General features: G+C 40.5%; 1 protein-coding gene across 18 annotated transcripts in view; it reads left to right on the top strand.

Annotated features, from left to right (window-relative positions):
* Window positions 1–320: 320 nt before the first annotated feature.
* Window positions 321–20,097, top strand: part of CAPRIN2 (caprin family member 2) — a 48,547-nt gene continuing 28,770 nt past the window's right edge. For 3 of the 18 annotated variants that reach the window (XM_059185872.1, XM_059185870.1, XM_059185868.1), the window contains exons 1-4: window positions 323–630; window positions 1,655–1,920; window positions 4,317–4,379; window positions 16,348–16,434. In XM_059185872.1, the coding sequence (XP_059041855.1) occupies window positions 1,669–1,920; window positions 4,317–4,379; window positions 16,348–16,434 (402 nt within the window). In that variant the 5' untranslated portion in view covers window positions 323–630; window positions 1,655–1,668. The other 15 variants (XM_059185882.1, XM_059185879.1, XM_059185877.1 and 12 more) reach the window with 12 other exon arrangements.

Below are 20,097 nucleotides of genomic sequence, written 5' to 3'. Positions count from 1 at the left end.
GTCGCACATCCAGTAGTTACCGCATGCAATCAGCAAGGTCGGGCAGGGCTGCTGGGTCTACGGCCGCTTGGCTTTCGGCGACACACCGGGCTCACCCGGGGCCCCCCGCAATCTGCGCAATCGCGGGGAGAACGCGCCCTCTCGCGACCGAGTTCCCGCCGCAGCCGCGGCTGGAACAAACGCCCTCCCCGGCTGAGAGAAACCCGCGGCGGCCGCGCGGACTGGAGCACCGGAAGGAGGCGGTGCCGGGGCGGCCCGAGGATGCGCGTGCCGGCGGATGGGGGCGGGGCGCGCCTATATAAGCCCCGCGCGGCGGAAAGGGCGGGCCTGGGCGAGAGCGGCTGAGTCGGCGGAGCGCCGGGCGCCGCAGACGCCGCCAGCGAGGACAGGGCGGGGAGAGGGAGGAGGCGGGAGGAGGAGACGCAAGTGCGGGGTGGCGCCGGTCCACCTCCGCAGCTCTCCTGGCTCCCGCCGGCTTTCGAAGGCGGGCCCGGGCTGCGGCAGCGGCGGCCTCGGCGGCCTGCGGAGGTGACGCCGAGCTGCGGCGGCCTGGGTCGACTCGGCGTGGGGAGGCGGCACCCCCAGCCCCTCCCCGGCCAGGGTGGGCAGAGCTGGGTGACCGCGGCGGCGGTGAGGTGGAAGGGCGGCTCGGCATCCTCGGGGCGGGGCCGTCGAGGGCAGGTGGCCAGTCCGTTTTCTTCCAGGTCGACCTCCTCAGAGGCACCTGCAGAAGCGGCCCCAGCCTGGTGCCTTGGCGTCCGGAAGGCTGAGGGAAGGGCGGGGGTCGGTGCCCTCGGGGCGCTGAAGTGGCGCCCCGTAGAGGCGACTGTCACGCCTGCCCCTGCGGGGACTGAGGACCAGCGCTGGCCTGCATGGGGCCTGTTTTGCCCTTGGTTTGGGGGTGCTCCGGAAGGGGATGTGCGGGGTGTGTGGGGGGGCGTGTGTGGACCACTGACCAGGGCGGTGTAAGGCTCGCGAGGAGGAGCCTTTACACTGGTGTGGTGTGAATGGTTATGGCTTAACGGAACGGAAAACCAACCCGGGGCCCTTGCAAGTAACTCGCTACAAATGTCCAGTGGTGACGGACTTGCCTTGTAGGCCCCAGAACAAGTGAAAGGAAGTTCGGGGTCTTGTTCAAGAAGCAGCTCTAGAGTTAGTGAATGAGGCTTTAAAAGAATTGTGTGTTCGGGATGTTCTCTTAAATGGCGTTCTGATTGGGCTTGGGGTTAGTGGTGAGGGATAATGTAAAGAGATTTGAAAGACTGCCTTAGGGTTCTAATAGGGAGAATTTATTTTTTGTGTGTCATCATTTTACCATAGAAATTATTCAGAATGTGGATTGCCTTTACGAGAAAAGAGGAGCTCTGAAGCCATTGCTTGATGAGCAGTTCTCCCTGTGTGGAAAGTTGAATTTCTGGAAACATCCTCTGTATTGTAGATTTTGCCTACATAAAGGCGGTAGTGCTTGGCCTAATCGCATGAAAAGTAGTGAAATGGAGACACAGTACCTAATGCATAACTGTGTTTTGAGCTCAGTTCTGTGGAAGAGAATTTTAAGGGATTGGGTCTAGACTTCACAGGGAAGTTAAAGCTTCTGTGTATGCCTCTACTCTGAATTTACTTTTATATCTGACTTTTTTCCTCCTTTCTTCAGCTTCATCTGTTTCAATGGTGCAACTCTCTTCATCTCCTTTTGGTTACCAGTCACCTTCAGGCCGTTCAGAGGAGGGAAGAGAGGGGAATATGAAGTCAGCCAAGCCTCAAGTGAACCACAGTCAGCATGGGGAAAGCCAGCGGGCCATGAGCCCCTTGCAGTCTGCTCTCAGTTCTGCTGCCTCTCCTTCCCAAGCATATGAGACATATATTGATAATGGACTCATATGCCTTAAACACAAAATTAGAAACATCGAGAAAAAGAAGGTAACTTTCTCCACATCCCATCCCTGTATATGTACCATCTTTAATAAGGGTCAGGGAACTGACGTTTTTGCTTTCTGTCAGGGCTCACAGATACTCTTTCATAAAAGATGTAACTAACCTTGGGATTTAGCTGGCTGAAAACATAAAAGCAGGTTAAATATTAGGTATATCAAACATTTTCTGTTTGACTTTTCAGCACAACTAAATACAGATATTCTTCATAGTAAAATTACGATGTATGCTGCTGTTGAAATACTTGAAGAGCTAGCAACTTGATGTCAGATTAATTCTTTGAGTATAGTATTAATGTTTCTTTTCATAGTTAAGTAATAGCCTGAATTTTTTTTTTTTTTTTTTTTTTTTTTTTAGCTTATTTTCCCTGTGACTTTCTGCAGCAGTTGATATTGCAGTATAGCTGCTGCAGTCTTTGGAAGCTTCAGCGATGGTAGTGCCAGAAAATGTTTTAGCACTAGTTTTTGTGTTGCTAGGTGATCCTTCAAGATTGGTAGGTGAAACATTGTAGAAAGCCTTATAAAGAGACTCCTTTAATCAGTCTAACGTTACAGCAAATGCTGATGTAAAGAATCCAGCTCATTGCTTGTTTCCTGAGTCATGTAGCCTATGAAACAGTACTGCACGTTGCTTTGTTGTGTCATGATTCTCTTTTGCTTATGATAGTAAGGTGAGTGAGTGACTATCTGGACCTGGGAACTCTTACATATTTTTATTCTATGACTAGTTCAACCTTAGGAAAGTTGCTTTAATGGAGTGTGAAGAGATTAAGTCTAGTTGACTGTTTCTTTTCCTTCCCCCACCCCAAGGTAGTGAAGATAGTGAAGAAGGCCAATTACTAATAGTTTCTCTGTAGCCCTAGCTCTCACCAGTTGTCTTTTGAATGCAAGCAGTTACGCAGCTGATTGCAAGTGCGATGAGGTGAGCTTGCATGGGTCAGCACAAATTCCCTGCCACTATGGGAAACTAGTCAAAGCAGGATTTATTCAAAGCAGGATGTGTTGATGGAGACTCATTAATGTCTTCCTCCCCAGGCAGAGAAACTACGTGAATACTAATTCATACTCTCTAGCTTAACTATAGTACTTCTTATTAATTTTGAATACTTATCTGGCCAGTACTAATGCTTTCATTTCAAGCTTCTGGAAAAGTACTTTAAAGCTGTGAAGCCAGTATGGGGAGGAGCCTAAATATTGCTTTTAGAATACCATAAGTGGGTCCGGTCATTATTATGGGACAATAAATGCCATTTGTCATGTACTGAAATAATCAAATTTAATATGAAAAAGAGCTTTGAATTAAGGCTATTTATAATGCTAGAGAAAATACCTTTTACATTTCTATACTCCATTAAGAAGTTTGTTATTGGAGGGGCACCTGGGTGGTGGTGCAGTGGGTTAAAGCCTCTGCCTTGGGCTCAGGTCATGATCCCAGGGTCCTGGGATTGAGCCCTGCATTGGGCTCTCTGCTCAGCGGGGAGCCTGGGAGCCTGCCCCCCCCTCGCTTGTGATCTCTTGTCAAATAAGTAAACAGAATCTGAAAAAAAAAAAAAAAAGTTTGCTATTAGACAAATGCCACATAATTCAACAAGTAACTACTACTTCAAGCATGAAGTTGGAGCAGAATTTCTCAGCCTAAATGCCATTGACATTTTATGCCAGATAATTTTGTTGGTTGGGGGAGGGGCTATCCTCTGGATTGTAGGATGATTTGCAGCATCCCTGGCTTCTACTCACAAGATGCCAGTAGCCCTCTCCACCTCCTTTCCATCTTGCAAGTAGTGAGGACCAAAAATAATCTCTAGACATTTGTGTAGATCCCTGAGGGTCAAAATTGTCCCTGATTGAGCACCACTGGGTTAGGGGCATAGGATTGACTATTAAGTCCTCTGTGTTAAGTAGTCCTATTATAAATAGGGACCATGGGGACACCTGGGTGGCTCAGTGGGTTAAAGCCACTGAGCATGGGTCATGATCCAGGGTCATGATCCAGGGTCCTGGGATCGGAGGGTCCGGGGATCGAGCCTTGCATCGGGCTCTGCTCGGCGGGGAGCCTGCTTCCTCCTCTCTCTCTGCCTGCCTCTCTGCCTACTTGCCATCTCTGTCAAATAAATAAAATCTTAAAAAAAAAAAAAATAGGGGCCATGAAGAGAAAAGAGTTTTACTATTGCTTAACCTTTCTAATTCCAATTAATGTTGATTGTGTGTAGTATATTTTCTGTGACAAACCTTACCTACAATTGCTGCTTGCCTTACATACAGTAAACTATATCTTACAGATTAATAGCTTACTTCAAGAACTTTGTTTTCATAAGAATCAGTCTGTTATTTCATTCTTCAGAGTTTTATATCAGACTATAATAGATCTACGTTTCTCTTTTGTAGCTCAAACTGGAAGACTATAAGGATCGCCTGAAAAATGGGGAGCAACTTAATCCAGACCAGTTGGTAAGTGGTTTATGATCCTTCAGTCACACTTGCTGGTTTTGTTTTTTGTTTTTGTTTGTTCTTTTTCTTAATAAAACTTTAAATGGGTTTGGTGAGACCAAATATTTGATAAGACCAGTGAAGAAAATCAACTGGATTTTTCAAAAGACTGTCTTTATGAGATCTTACAGACTTCTTTTGCACTAGCAGAATGGGGGTGTGGTATGAATGGGGGTGTGGGTTGTTAATTTAAGAGTGAAAATGTAGACCATCACTAAGAGTTAGCTTATGGATTTAAACTTTTGCTGGTGTGGACTGAAGGAGAAGTTGGAGGAAAGAGTAATTTTCCACTGTTAACTGATTTATTTTAAAGGGGTCATCTCTCTGCTGTAAAATGTCAAAGAATATTTATTTTAGCTTGCATAGGTTTTCTCCTTTTGCTTCCCCTTAAGCCCTTTTGTGTTTTCTCCCTATTTTTCTAGATTGCTATGTCACCTCTCAGGAGGCGTGTTTATCTGCTATCTGGCCTTTTTCTTTTTTAAACCTTACTATAAAATATTTGCAACTTTCAAGAATATTGTTTAGGTATACCTGGTCACTGCAAGTTTATCTAATGTCATGAAAGTTTGTGCAATATGGAATTTTTAAAAAGTGCTTAATTGATGTTTGCCTGGTCATATCTCTTGGCTAAGAAGGGACAAAATTAAGTTATTTGATCTAGTTTGTAGATCTGTTGTCTTCATCTTTTTTAATTAAAATTTTTGGTTGTGTATCACGGATACTGGCATTGAAGGTCTTTTCCCTTGCCATCTTGACTCCTCTGCACTGGCCTAGAATTTTTGTAATGTAGTAAATTATAATTTCGCTGAGGCACAGATTTGAATTGTGTGAGCTCCGAGAATGATGTGGTCACATAGCTGGTGAGGGGACTTAGCTGGACATCCAGCATTTCAACATAGCTTTGTTTTCAAGTAGTCATGGTGTGTTCAATAATTTTTAAAGTGATAATACTTTCTTTGTGTAAATATCCTTGAAGGAAGTGTTCTGTTAGAGTAGTATGTGATTTTTGGGAAATAAGAGGGTTAGGATTAGGGAAGTAGGTGGTTTTCTTGGGAGCTCTTTATGTCAAGGATAAGCTATATTTCTGACTTCCAGCCAGGCAAACTCTGATCTCAGTCTTTTATTACTGTGTTCATAGCTACATGTTGCTTCTCTAGTAGTCACTTTGTTTTTTTTTTAATAGTACTTTTTTTTAAAGGTTTTTTTTTTTTTTTGGTCAGAGAGAGAGAGTGAGCAAGCAGGCAGGCACAAGCAGGGGGAGAGGCTGTCAGAGGGAGAAGCTGAGCAGGGAGCCTGATGTGGGTCTCAATCCCAGGACCCTGGGATCATGACCTGCGCTGAAGGCAGCTGCTTAATGGACTGAGCCACCCAGGTGTCCCTATAGTATTCGCTTTGAATTCTCGAGTTGAGTGCTGATAACTGCCAAATTTACACTGCCAATAGATAAGTCCTGAGATTCCTGTGCTCAGTTGCCTATTTGGCATCTCCTGACTTTACCCTGACCTGTTCCTCCTCTAATCTTAGTGATGTCAGTTAATGGCTTGAGAAACTAGAAGGACGGAATTGGCCAAAAACCTTGGGGAATTTCTCATCTTTCTCCTGATACCACACATCTAGCCTATTAGCAAGGTCAGTTCTACCTTCAAGGTAAATCCAGAAACCAGCCATTTCTCAAATTTCACTTCTGCCATCCGGTCCAAGCCACATCATCTTTCATCTACATTTCTGTAATAGCTTCCTCACAGGTTTTTCTATTTCTGCTCTTTCTCCAAGTCTGTTCTCAACATGGTAACTTCAGTAATCTATTCAGATGCAAGTCAGTTGGACATTCCTCTGTTCAGATCGCCATTGGCTCCCATTATGGTGGCAAAATGTCCTTACTGTGGCCAATAAAGTCCTATGAAAGATGCTCCCTATTTCCTTTCACGTCTTTATTGTCTTTCTTGTGCTTCCATCCCTTACTAATTTCATTCCAGCTACACTGGCCTTCTTACTGTTCCTCAAACATCCAGGTACGCTTCTGCTTCAGGGCTTTTGCACATGCTGTTCCTAGTGCCTGGGGTGCTTTTCCCCCAGATGTCTAAATGGCTCAGTTTTCACCTCCTTCACCTTTTTATTTGAAGGTCATCTCAGTAAGGCTTGTCCTGACAACACAATACCTCCGTTCCCCCATTCAGACTCATTAGCACTTTGTTTTTTTAAGATTGTTTATTTGAGAGAGAGAAAATGAGCGTTAGAGTGGGGGGAGGGACAGAGGGAAAGTGGGAGAGAGATTCAGGCAGACCCTGCACTGAGTGTAGAGCCTACTTGGGGCTCCATCCCATGATCTTGAGATCATGACCTGACTCAAAATCAGGAGTCAGATGCTTACCTGACTGAGTCACCCAGGCGCCCTGCCTTGCTTCTCTCACCAACTGTAAAGTTTATTTTCTCTTTCTCTGAAAATATAGGTCCATTAACGTAGAGATTCTGTCTGTTGTTGTTTTCCTAGTACTTAGGATAGTTTAGAGCATAAAGTAGACATGTAATATACTTACTATGTCTAGATTTACTAAATATAAAATGATTGAATATTAGGTTTTTAGAGATAATTAAGCATACAGTTTGCAGTACTTTTGAGAACTAATACCTCATACAAGCAATGTATATTTGAGGTAGAAATTTAGAAAATGTGGGTAAATGGGAAGAAGAAAAATTTGTAATCTGACTCCTCAGAAAACTACCATCAGTAGTGTAGTATTTAATTAAAAAGTTCTAAGTTTTTGTTTCCTTTTGTGTGTGTGTGAGTAAAGTGATAGAAATTTATTAAGTGAAGATAGAGAAGAAGCTCTAAGTGAGAGGGGTCCCAACAGGGTTGTCAAATATATGCCTTTAGGGTTGGTCTTCTATATGGAAAGCTAACCCAAGAACTTAAAGCCTTTTAACATCTCTATTGGTAACACCTTCAATGGCTTACTTCCTTTTTAGGGACTGATTATTCTTTGTTGGTTACAGGTGATTATCATAAAGACACCCCCCCACACCTAGGGCAGGGTGGTCAGATTTGTCCCCTTACCTCTGGTTTCTCCATATCTCCATATTTTGGGGTTTCAGTGAGCCTGATCACATAGCCCCCTCTGTATCTTTCCCTGCCTAGCCTCACCTGTCCCTCACTGATCCTCTCCCTGAAATAGTAACCTTCACTGTGTGTTAGGGAATGGGACCATGACCTTTCTGGCTGCTTCCCGCTGAAATGGGGCAGTGAGCTGTGTGGCAGTTAGAACATACCTAGGGGCCGGTCCAGGAGCTTGTGGTTTGGCTCCAGGGTTTCACAATGGGCGGCAAACGGTATATGCATCAGCACATGCAAAAGGATGAACATAAAGTATTGGGCTCAGAGTTATGATCATATCCCTTAGATAAGGTTCCCAATTCCCAATTTTGTCAAATAGATTAGTGGATAGCTTGATCTTATTTAATTGATCACAAATTCCTTTATTAACTAAGTTTTAAAGTTGGTAATAATTCACATAGTTCAGAAATTAGGAAATATTTTTTATTTATTTTTTGAAGATTCTATTTACTTGTGAGTGTGTGTGCAAGCATGAGTAGGGGGGTAAGGGCAGAGGGAGAAGCAGACTCACCACTGAGCACCGAGCGGGATGTGGGATTTGATCCTGGGACTCCAGGATCATGATCTGAGCTGAAGGCAGTTGCTTAATTGACCGAGCCACCCAGGCATCCCTTGTTACTGTATATTGTTACAATTGTCCTATTTTATTGTTAATTTGTACTGTGCCTGATTTATAAATTTCATTGTAGGAATGTATGTATAGGGAAAGAAAAAATATATGTGAGGTTCAGTACTGGAGGGCCTGGCTCATTGGGCTCTCTGCTCAGCGGGAAGCTTGCTACCCACCCACCCACCCCCGCCTGCCTCTCTGCCTACTTCTGATCTCTCTGTCAGTTAAATAAATAAATAAATAAATAAAATATGAGGTTCAGTACTTTCTGGTTTCAGGCATCTGTTGGGGTCTTGGAACATATCCCCAGTGGATAAGGGGGAACTATTGTAATGATTCCTAGTAGATTATGTATCTGTCCAGACTTTGTCTCCATAAGCAAGCAGTCCTTGCCTCCTCCTCTTCCTCTATTTTCTATACAATTTAGCTTAGCTATAGATGCTTTTGGGGACTTTATTCTTGCCCTTTTCTTTTTTTTTTTAATAGACTTTTTTGAGTGTTTAAGCAACCCTGAACAGAAAGTTAGAGTTACAGCTGTTGATCCCATATGTGCACTGCCTCCTCTGCCACCAACATTCCTTACGAGAGTAGTAATGTATGTTGTAATTGAACTTAAATTGACACATCTCAAGTCCATAGTTTACGTTAGGGTTTAGCTTATAGTTTTGTACATTCTGTGGATTTTTGACAAATGTATAATGGCATGTATCCACCATTACAATATTATGTAAAATAGTTTCACTGCTCTAAAAGTCTGCCTGCCCTGCTCCATCTGTTCATCCGCTGTTTCCTTTTTAAATACCATGTCAGTGTTTCCATGATATGTTGTCTTTAAGGATTGAATTGTTCTCAACAGCCTGAGCCACACAGGTGCCCCTAGGGATTGAATTGTTCTTTGAAACTCTGAGCCTGGTTCTTTTTCTGGGTGGGAGGTATTTGAAAATATTCTCTATTTCTCTCTCTCACTTTTTTTTTTTTTTTGAAATTGATAAGCTTTTTCCTTTTTTTGGAGTCAACTTCTCAAAACTTTTCTTTGGAAATCACTTATTTCATCCAGTTTAAAAATTTTTTTTGCACAGTTTGGGGCAAAGTAATTTTTGGTGTAAGTCTATGGTACTTTCTGTTTATTTCTAGTTTTGTGTGGTTATGTTTTAAGTTAGCTAGTTTTTTGTTTTTTTAAAGCTGGAGTCCGGGTTTAGTTTTTCTCTTCTACTCCTTTTATCTTTTTGCTTTTTTTTGGTTTATTTGCTTCATTTTCTAACTTTGAATCAAGTGCTTAATTCCTTTGTTTCCTTTTTTTCCCCCATTGGCCTGCATTTAAGGCTGGGAATTTTCCTTCAAGCATTGCTTCAGCTATAAGTTGGATACTGTATTTTCAGTATTATAGGCTAGAAATTTGTAATTTCAATTTGTATTTCTTCTTTAACCCAATGATGTTTTTAATATTGTAAATAAAGTTGTCTGTGATCTGCATGGCTATTATAACGTTTTTTGGTAATAACTTTGAAGTAACTTGTCAAGACTAAGCTAAAGACTAAAAGATTTCATTCAGATTTTTAGCATAAACCTTAGATTTTTCCTTTGAAACAGTGAGAAGATTGTGTTTTTAAGATTTATTTAAGACCAGGAGAGGGAGCTGGCCTGGGCAGCAGCGCTTGAGCAGTGGGGAAGGGCAGAAGCTGACTCCCTGCTGAGCAAGGAGCAGCCTGTGGGTCTCAATCCCTGACCATGGGATCATGACCAGAGCTGAAGTTCTGGGTTTAACTGACTGAGCCACCCAGGCACCTAGTAAGAAGATTGTCTTTTTTGTTTTGTTTTGTTTTTTAAATAAGATTTTATTTATTCATTTGACAGATAAGAAATCTCAAGTAGGCAGAGAGGCAGGCAGGGGGTGGGGTGGGGTGGGGAGCAGGCTCCCCGCAGAGCAGAGAGCCCAATGCGGGGCTCGATCCCAGGACCCTGAGACCATGACCTGAGCCAAAGGCAGAGGCTTAACCCACTGAGCCACCCAAGCGCCCTGAGAAGATCGTCTTAATGAGGTTTTTTTAGAGTCCCACTTAACAACTTTAATGTCTATTTTGTTTCAGCCTGGGTTTGAAATGGAGAAGTGAGATTCAAGTGAGTGAGTGAGCAAATAGCAAGGGGCACTTTCAGCTTCATTGAAGTTTTTATTTTTAAAGAATTAGGGTTAAGAATTAGGGTTTGGTACTCATCTCTAGTTGCTGAACTCTGACCCTATGTTAAATTTACTGCATAATGCAAACCTCATTAAATAATACGGAATCTCTTCTGCTTTGTAGTCCCACAGCAACTGGCCTCGTCCAGTCACATCACCCAAATGTTATGTAGCCTTCCTAATTAATATCCTTGTCTTGAGACCTTCCTTTTCAGTTCACCAGTCCTATTCCCACTAGTGTCCTTTTCTTTTATTGGTTTTGAGACCAAAGTCTTAGAATATAATTCTGTTCAAAATTTTAAAAATTCTGTTTAGAATCTTTAGCATATTTGAGGCTATAATCATGTTCTGAACTTCCTTTTATTATTTCAGCAATAATACATTAAGTATTTTGCTGTGAGTTTCTGTGCTTAATGTGAGGGATATAACCTAAGGGGCAAATGTGATCCTTGACTTCATGGATATAGTGTGCTGGAAAAGAGAGGTGGGGAATAAGTAAATACAAATATGATGGATGTTAGGGTGAAGTACAGGGTGATAATGGATTATAATGAAGAATCTAACCTAGTTTGGAGAATTGAGGACAGCTTCTTTGAGAAAGAAGTGCTTTAGTTAAGACCTAAAAAATGTATTGGACTTAGCAAGTTAAAATGGGAAAGGAGGAAGAGCAGGCTAGGCAGATGCCAGCATGTGTTGAGGGCCTGAGTAGGAAAAGAATGTTTTTACAAAGAGCCTTTCTAGGAAACTGGAAAGAAAGGCAATATGGATAGAGTAATGTAGTTAGAGGGGGGAAGCCACATGCACTTCTTTGTTTGCCATTTAAAGACTTTGTGCTTTTTCTTAAGGTTATCAGAAATGATATGGATAGGTTTTAAGCAGAGCATGACTACAGATTTATAATTAAAGGAAATAACTTTGTAGCATGAGTAATGGTTTAGAGATGGTAAGTGTGGGTGTAAGGAGACCAGATAAAGGTTGACTGTATTCTGGGTCTGAGGCTATAGGTATCTTGCTGGTACCAAGGCAGCAGCAGAGGGGTTTGAGTAAAGTAGCTGGATTTGAGAGGTAGAATTAACATAGCTTGGTGACAGGATGTAGGAGTAGAGGGAAGAGCCAAGAATGGTTTCCGGGTTTCTGGCTTGAACACTTGGATTGATAGCAAAAACCATTTGTTGGGCCTGGAAACACTGGGGGAGAAGAACACTGGCCTGAAACACTGGGAGGCTAGGATAAAGAGCTCAATTTTGGATGTTTTTTTTTTTAAAAAGATTATATTTATTTATTTGACAGAGAAATCACAAGTAGATGGAGAGGCAAGCAGAGAGAGAGAGGGAAGCAGGCTCTCTGCTGAGCAGAGAGCCCGATGCGGGACTCGATCCCAGGACTCTGAGATCATGACCTGAGCCGAAGGCAGCGGCTTAACCCACTGAGCCACCCAGGCGCCCCTGGATGGTTGTTTTTAATGTGCCTGTGAAACATTAAGGGTTGATGTGTAGTATTTAAGATACAGGTTTGAAGCACAGAGGATTTTTTTTTTTTTTAAAGATTTTATTTATTTATGTCAGAGACACTGTGAGAGAGGGAACTCAAGCAGGGGGAGTGGGAGAGGGAAAAGCAGGCTTCCCGGTGAGCAGGGCTGGATCCCCAGGACCCTGGGCTCATGATCTGAGCTGAAGGCAGATGCTTAACAACTGAGCCACCCAGGTGCCCTGGAGCACAGAGTTTAGTCTACAGATTTGTCATCTGTATGGCTGCTAAGTAAAACCATGAGAAAAGATGAGACTGTCTTGGGTGAGAACATAGAAAGGAAAAGAGCCTAGGATTATTGATGTTTGAATAATAACGGCTAAAAATACTTCTAGTGAACTTACCTTAGGGGTCAGGCATCATTTTGAGTGATTTATAAATTATGAAATCATTTGAGTTGCCCAACATCTCTCTGATGTAGGTCCTGTTTATTTCATAAATGCTAAAAACTGAGGTGAGAGAAGGTAATAGAAAAATTACTGGCAAATAGCTGGAGAAATGGGAGAAGAATGGAAGTGTAGTGTTATTAAAAACAGATGTTTGTAAAGCCAGAGGATGACTTCATCTTGAAGTTCTGAGAAGTAAACCAAAACAAGAGCTATAAAAGATCTGTGGGTTTGAAAGGTGGATTGATATTGCTGATTTTGGCCAAGACAATTCTGGTAGAATGGTGGAAACAGAGTCCAGGTTGATTAGGGCTGAAGAGGAAATGGACTGTGTAGACATTTTTGAAATTTTTCTGAGACTGGAAGGAGGTGGTTGCCAAAAAGACACTTTTTATTTTTCTAATTTAAGCTGGGGGAGACTTGAACTTTTTAAAATGCTGGTTTAAGCATGAGCTGAGAGGGAAAAACTCAAAGATTTTTAAACGGGAATCACAGAGTAAGATTTCTTACGAAAGCGTAAGTGAAAAGGATCCAGGGCACAGGTAGAAGGATATCTTCTCCAGTAAACAAGGAAAGGGAGGAAGAAAGGATGGATCACATTGGATAATGGAAAGTTGAGATAGTTCTATCTGATGCTGCTTTTCTTGAATCAAAGTTAATACCATTTAGGATAAATACTGCGGGGGGTGGGGAGTATATTCCCTTCTGGTTTTAACATACCTCTGAGGGATGTATACTGATTGTGTTGTCTGTGCATTCTTGGCTCAGTAGTTGGAATGCTTCTTCGTTATTTTTATTATGAAACATGATCCCAATGAAGTGCTGTATGTAGGTTATATTGCACCATAAAGCAGGCATCAGAATCCACCACTCAACTCCAGCAGTCCATTACTAGCACCACTGAAGCTCCTTCCAGTCCTTTATCTTTGCTGTAGCCTGACTCTAAACTCTCTACCACCATTTCCTTGGTTTATTTATTTATTTATTTTTAAAGATTTTATTTATTTATTTGACAGAGAAAGATCACAAGTAGGTGGAGAAGCGGGCAGAGAGAGAGAGAAGCAGGCTCCTCGCTGAGCAAAGAGTTGGATGTGGGGCTCAATCCCAGGACCCTGAGATCATGACCTGAGCCAAAGGCAGAGGCTTTAACCCACTGAGCCACCCAGGCACCCCTCCTTGGTTTATTTTAATAGTACTTGCTTGTTGCCCTGAAATCTGTCAGAATTGCTCTCTTCCATCTTTTATTTACTTATTTATTTTTTAAAGAGTTGATTTATTTGACAAAGAGAGAGACAGCGAGAGAGGGGACATGAGCAAAGGGAGTGAGAGAGGGAGAAGCGGGCTTCCTGCTGAGTAAGGAGCCTGATGTGGGACTCGATCCCAGGACTTGGGACATGACCTGAGCAGAAGGCAGATGCCTAATGACTGAGCCACCTAGGCACCCTCTTGTATCTTTCAATAAATGTTATCTTATTATATGTTCTGTAGTTTGCCTTTTTCATTCATTAAGTTTAGGATTTTTATGTTAATGAAAGTAATTAAATTGCTTTACTCAGTAGTAGTTTTGTAAGTAGACCATCTTCTACTTTGAGCAAGCTTAACACTTGTTACTGAGACACAAAGGCAAGGTTTTTTCAGGTTATATACCTATCCTGGACTGCAGGGTATGCCCGTAGTTAACTTCATAATATAAAAATGCTATACTCTTCCAAAATGATTTTACTAATCTATGCTAATACTGGTAGTATCATAGGAGTTTTTACTGTTCTGTATCTTTGTAAAGATCAGGGCACCTGGGTGATTCATTTGGTTAAGCATCTGCGTTTGGCTCGGGTCATGATCCCAGGGCCCTGGGATGGAGCCCCGGGCAGGGTGGGGGGCTCCCTGTTCAGTGGGGAGTCTGCTTCTCCCTCTCCCTTTGTTCCTCCCCTCTGCTCATGCTCCCTCTCTCTGTCAAATAAATAAATAAAATCTTTTTTTTTTAAAAAGATTTTATTTATTCATTTGATAGAGATTACAAGTAGGCAGAAAGGCAGGCAGAGAGAGAGGGGAAAGCAGACTCCTCGCTGAGCGGAGAGCCCGATGCGGGGCTCAATCCCAGGACCCTGAGACCATGACCCGAGCCGAAGGCAGAGGCCCAACCCACTGAGCCACCCAGGTGCCCCAATAAATAAAATCTTAAAATATTTAGTATTATTAGACTATGTTAAAACTGGTTTTTGAAGTATCACGTACATAAAATTAACCCATTTTAATTGTGTATGTGAATGATTTCTAGTAAATTTGTAGAGTATGCAACTTCATGATAGTCCAGTTTTCAAACACTTCCGTAACCCCTCCAAGTTCCTTTTTGTGTCCTTACTTGCTTTCTAACTCTAAGTTTCTTTTCTGGATCTTTCTATAAGATAGTCTTTCCCACATGGTTTCTTTGACTTAGCATTGTTTATGAGGTTCACCTTTGGTATAGCATATATCAGTAATTCATTTCTTATTGCTGATGAGTGTTCCTTTGAATGGTTATACCACATTTTGTTTATCCGTTTACCAGTTGCTGGATATTTGGATTGTTTTTATTTGGGGCCATCAGGAATATGCTGCTATACAAATTTGCATGTAAGTCTTTATGTGGACAAATATTTTCATTTCTTTTGGGTAGATAGCTATAAGTGGAATACTGTATTTATGAAGACTTAAAATTTTTTTTTTTAAAAGATTTTATTTATTTATTTGACAGAGACACTGCGAGAGAGGGGGAACATAAGTGTGGGAGGGGAGGGGGAGAAGCAGGCTTCCTGCTGAGCAGGGAGCCCAATGTGGAACCCGTTCCCAGGACCCTGGGACCATGACCTGAGCTGAAGGCAGACACTTAATGACTGAGCCATCCAGGCGCCCTTAAAATATATCTTTTATGTGGCTAGACAATTTCCCTATCTTCTTCTGTTTCATATTATTGTTCTTCCATATAGATTTCAATTAAAGTCCCATTAAAAAATCTACCCTTTGTCTAATTACCAACTTTGTTCACCAATGAAATCTTTTTTTGTTCATCTATGATATTTTAAAAAAAACCCTTAAATTTATAGTATTTCTGTTACAGTACTTAGTTTTGTCTGTTACAGGTAATTGTTTACAAATCTTTTCTACTATAGAATAAATTTCTTTTTTTTTTCTTGGAAAACTATTTGAGAGAGAGGGAGAGTGCCTGCATTTGGCAGTGGGTAGAGGAAGAGAATATTCAAGCTCCCTGCTGAGCGTGGAGCCCAACATGAGGCTTAATTCCATGACCCATGAGATCATGACCTGAGCCAAACCTGAGAGTTGCATGATCAACTAACTGAGCCACCCAGGCGCCTCCGATTTTTTGAAGTTGCTTATTCATCTGTGTGATCCTTACTATGCTTCTTGTGTACTGTATTTGAGTAGTGAATCAATATTGACAGGAATTCTGATGGCTTATTGCTCCTAAGAACAACAGATCTCTGTGACTTTATATCTTATAGATAGGAACTCAGCTTCAGCTCTGTTATTATAGCTCAGATTTCTAGTATAAAAATTGAATTTTTAGGGCACTTGGGTAACTCAGTTAAGCCTCTGCCTTTGGCTCAGGTTGTGATCCTAGGGTCCTAGGGTCAAGCCCCATGTCAGGCTCTCTGCTCAGCAGGGAACCTGCTTCTCCCTGTCCCTCTGCATGTTCCACCTGCTTGTGCTTTCTCTCTCTGTGTCAAATAAATGGATAAAATCTTTTTAAAAATTGAATTTTTATATTTAATTTTTAGATTTTTTATTTGGAGGGGGTGAGGGGCAGAGGGGGAGAGAGAATCTCAAGCAGGGGCTCAGTCTGACAACCCTGAGGCCATGACCTGAGCCAAAACAAAGAGTCAGATACTTAACTGATGGAGCCACATAGGCACCCCTAAAAACTGAATTTTTAAATTTAACTTTATATGTAACTTCTATTAAATGCTCTATCTCCTTCTTACTTTTTTGAGTATATATAATAAATGGGCTAGTTCATAAAGTTTTAAATCTTCTCTATTATTTTTATAGGAACACTTAGATTCTGACATATTGGTACTTAGAAGTTAACAGAATTGATGTTTTCTTATCCTATTTGGTAGGAAGCGGTAGAAAAATATGAAGAAGTATTACATAACTTAGAATTTGCCAAGGAACTTCAGAAAACCTTTTCTGGACTGAGCCAAGATGTGAGTATGTTTTCTTTGCTTTTTCTGAAACTACTATATTGATCTTGAGGAGAATATTAGTGTCCATTAATGATGTTTGGTTATCATCCATCTAATTCCTGCTGATATTTTATTTGGATTGACAATAGCTAATGAAGAATTACTGTTTCCAGATTTCTGGAATCTCAAGAAAACACAAATCATATCTGAATATGAGATACCATGAATAAAGTATTAGTTCTCTAAATATGTATTTACTGTGGTGTTATGGCAACCATTGAGAAGGGTAATAACAGCTATTTAATAAATACATTTATGAGCAAGATTTTATTTATTTATTTTTAAGCAGTCCTTTTTTATTTTTATTCATTTATTTTTTAGAAAAGTAAGAGGGAGAGGAAGGGGCAGAGGAAGAGGGATAATATAAACAGGTTTGAGATCATGACCTGAGCTGAAGTCAGGAGTTAGACACTTAGCCGACTGAGCCACCCAGTCAGTTCTATGGAAGAGATTTTAGAATATAGGTTTATCAATTTATGTAGCATATGCTTATAGGTTTAGCATTATTTAACATATTAGGAAACAGAATTGGTAAACTTTTTCTTGAGACCATGATAGCTAATACCAGGAAGATTTGTGATATTTGTTAAGAGTCTGGTTTCACAGCTTGATATATTCTTTGTGTTGGCAGTTGAAATTTTTATCTCTGACAGATTTAGTTAGTAATTAATATGAAGTAATTAATATGAAGACTTAAGCATTCATTAATGAGGTATTCTAAGCTGCTTTAGAATTGTATTAAAAGGCCCTTCAGAGATCATGTTTTAACAATTAAGGAAATTTTTTTTTGTAAATTCATTTCTGTGGTGGGAAGCATACTTCCTAAGATCGTACTTTTTGTGAATTCCACAGTTACTTAAATATTTGTAGGCTATTTTATTTATTTTGAGAGAGAGACAGAGACAATACGAGCAGGGAGAGAAATAAGCAGATTCCTGAAAGAGTGCAGAGCTTAATGCAGGGCTGGATTCCAGGACCCTGAAGTCATGACCTGAACCTAAGTCAGATGCTTAACTGACAGAGCCACCTGGGTGCCCCTGGATATTTTCTTCTTGTGTGGTAAACTAAAATTCTCTTTTTTATCCTCTGGCATCAAAAACCCTCCAAAACAAAAAAAGCTAACATAATAATTTCTAGTCTGAAGACATCTACCATCTCAATCTTTGTAATATCCTTGCTTTCTCTGGATGTTTGACTTAACTTTCAGAAGGTAGTGTGTAAATGTGAAGTAGCTGGATACAGAGCCATTACCTTCTGTTTTCTGGATAATTCTGTTAATGCAATAATTCTGTTAATTCTGTTAATGCAAGTTTAAGATTGGGGCACAAGTTTAAGATTGGCTCAGTTGAAAAGAGCCTCTTTCTTGATCATAGGGTGGTGAGTTCAAGCCCCACATTGGGGGAGGACCTACTTAAAAAAAAGTCTAATGGGCGCCTACATGGCTCAGTTGGTTAAGTGACTGCCTTTGGCTCCTGGGATCCAGTCCTGCATCAGGCTCTCTGTTCAGCAGGGAGTCTGCCTCTCCTTTTGACCCTCCCATTCTCGTGCTCTCTCTCTCTCGATCTCAATCTCTCTCAAATAAAATCTTAAAAAAAAAAAAAAAAAGATAAAAAAAATAATTAAAAAAAGTCTAAGGTGATACTATGGTGACAACCATAGTGTATTTTAACTCAAGTTTACTCATTTATCACTTAATTCTAGTACTTTCTGTGAATTCCACAGTTACTTAAATATTTGTAGGCTATTTTAGATACTACTTTTATTTTTATTTTTATTTTTAAAAAATTTTTATTTATTTATTTGATAGAGATTAGAGATTGATAGAGAAGCAGGCTCCCCGCTGAGCAGAGACCCGGATGTGGTGCTTGATCCCAGGACCCTGAGACCATGACCTGAGCCAAAGGCAGAGGTTTTAATCCACTGAGTCACTCAGGCACCCCTAAATACTACTTTTAAATCAAGTTTTTTCTTATACATGTATGATTACCCATCCCATGTTAGGTTTATTTAGTTTTGACCCACTTCACTATAAGTAAACATTTCATCTCTTTTCTCTGGTTGGATGTTTGGAAGTTTACTTTTGTAATACTTAAAATTTTCTATTACCTCTCTTTACTGAAGTTATTTGATAATTTTAGTTTTTTATTCAGGTGTTTATTTTTTCAAAGTATGATGGTTTTTTAAATTTTTAGATTTAAATTTTTAAAAAAACACTTCCCATGTACCAGGTACTTAATGTAAGTTCACTTGATTTTTTTAGCAACCTAGGAAATAGATACATTATAGTGCCGTTTTATAGGTAAGAAATCTGATGCTAAGAACAAAAGGAAAAAATCATATTGCCAGTTAATGGTAGAGTGAGGATAGGGCTCTATTTTTTGCTCCTAAGTACCATGTTCTTTATATTAGGATATAGTATCTTTCTATATACATGTTCTTCCACTGCTCTTGTCTAGAGGTAGTTACCAGTTCACCAAATTATATTGATAACCATTAGGTTATTTTTTTTCTCATTTATACTGTGGGTTTACTTTCACTTTAGGTGAGGTGTTAAAGTACATTGGAACATGCCTTAAAGCTGCTTGCCAATTACCTTCTAGCATAGTAATTTTTGGACTTTCCTTTTACTAGAGTTTTTCTTTTGTCATATCTCTTTTTATGGGAGTCAGTTTTGCAGTGTATAACATTTTCTATCCCTTCAAACTAAATTTGGAAGCCTTTCTTTTCTTCCCAGCTCTATCTGTCTTCAAGACATGAGCTCTGTCCATTGGTGGAAATTTATCATTCTAAGAGGAATCAGAAGATAAATTTTATTATTCCATATGATTTGTCGATAGTGGTTTACTTCATGTGATCTTCCTTCTTTACAAATCAGTCCTCAGCTGAAAGAAGAGAAGAAAATGTATCCTGATTTCTTAGTTTCTATAGAAATAAGGAGAAATAGTCTGTTGTCCGTAGTTTCCCGATTATGGTATAGGAAACAACATACTTTCTTGGCACTTGATTGATTCAATAAATATTTGAGGTCCTGTCATCTGTCAGGCTCTCTGCTGGGCACTATTGATACATATTGGTAAACAACAGAGATATAGTCCCTGTCATCACAGATCTGAAACCTAATTGAGATACATCTAAATAAAAGGTAACCATTTAATAGGTACTTTGATAGGGGAAGTTCAGGGTATCCTGAGCCTGTAAGAACATTTACTACAGCCTAGGGAATGGCTAAGAACAGTTCTGAGGTAATCATAGGATATAAACTTGAAGATGCCCTCTGTGTCAGTTGCTTTTCCTTGTACCATCATGAAATTTTCCCAGAAGAATCCCACTGTCTTGGAGAACTAGAATTGCCCCCTCTATTCACTTTCCTCCTCTCAAGCAGAAATGGGGAGTCCTGTAGTTGTGGTAAATGTTTTTGGGGTAAGTCCATATTGAAGTCTTGGAGAAGGCATTTCTGAGCCTTTACCATCCTGAAAATATCCTAGCTCACATAATCCCAACCAGTCCATTTCTCATTCTCAGAATTTTACCTTTACTTACTGTCTCTTGTCCTTGGTAGTAGCACAAGTTAAATTTATTAAGTGACTTTCATACCCCCTAGAAAGGAATTAATAATGCCATAAT

This window comes from Mustela lutreola, chromosome 8, assembly GCF_030435805.1.
Source record: "Mustela lutreola isolate mMusLut2 chromosome 8, mMusLut2.pri, whole genome shotgun sequence".
Taxonomy (NCBI): Eukaryota; Metazoa; Chordata; class Mammalia; order Carnivora; family Mustelidae; genus Mustela; species Mustela lutreola.
The sequence above is the reverse complement of the archived record's forward strand: the minus strand, read 5'-3'. Positions and strand labels throughout refer to the sequence as shown.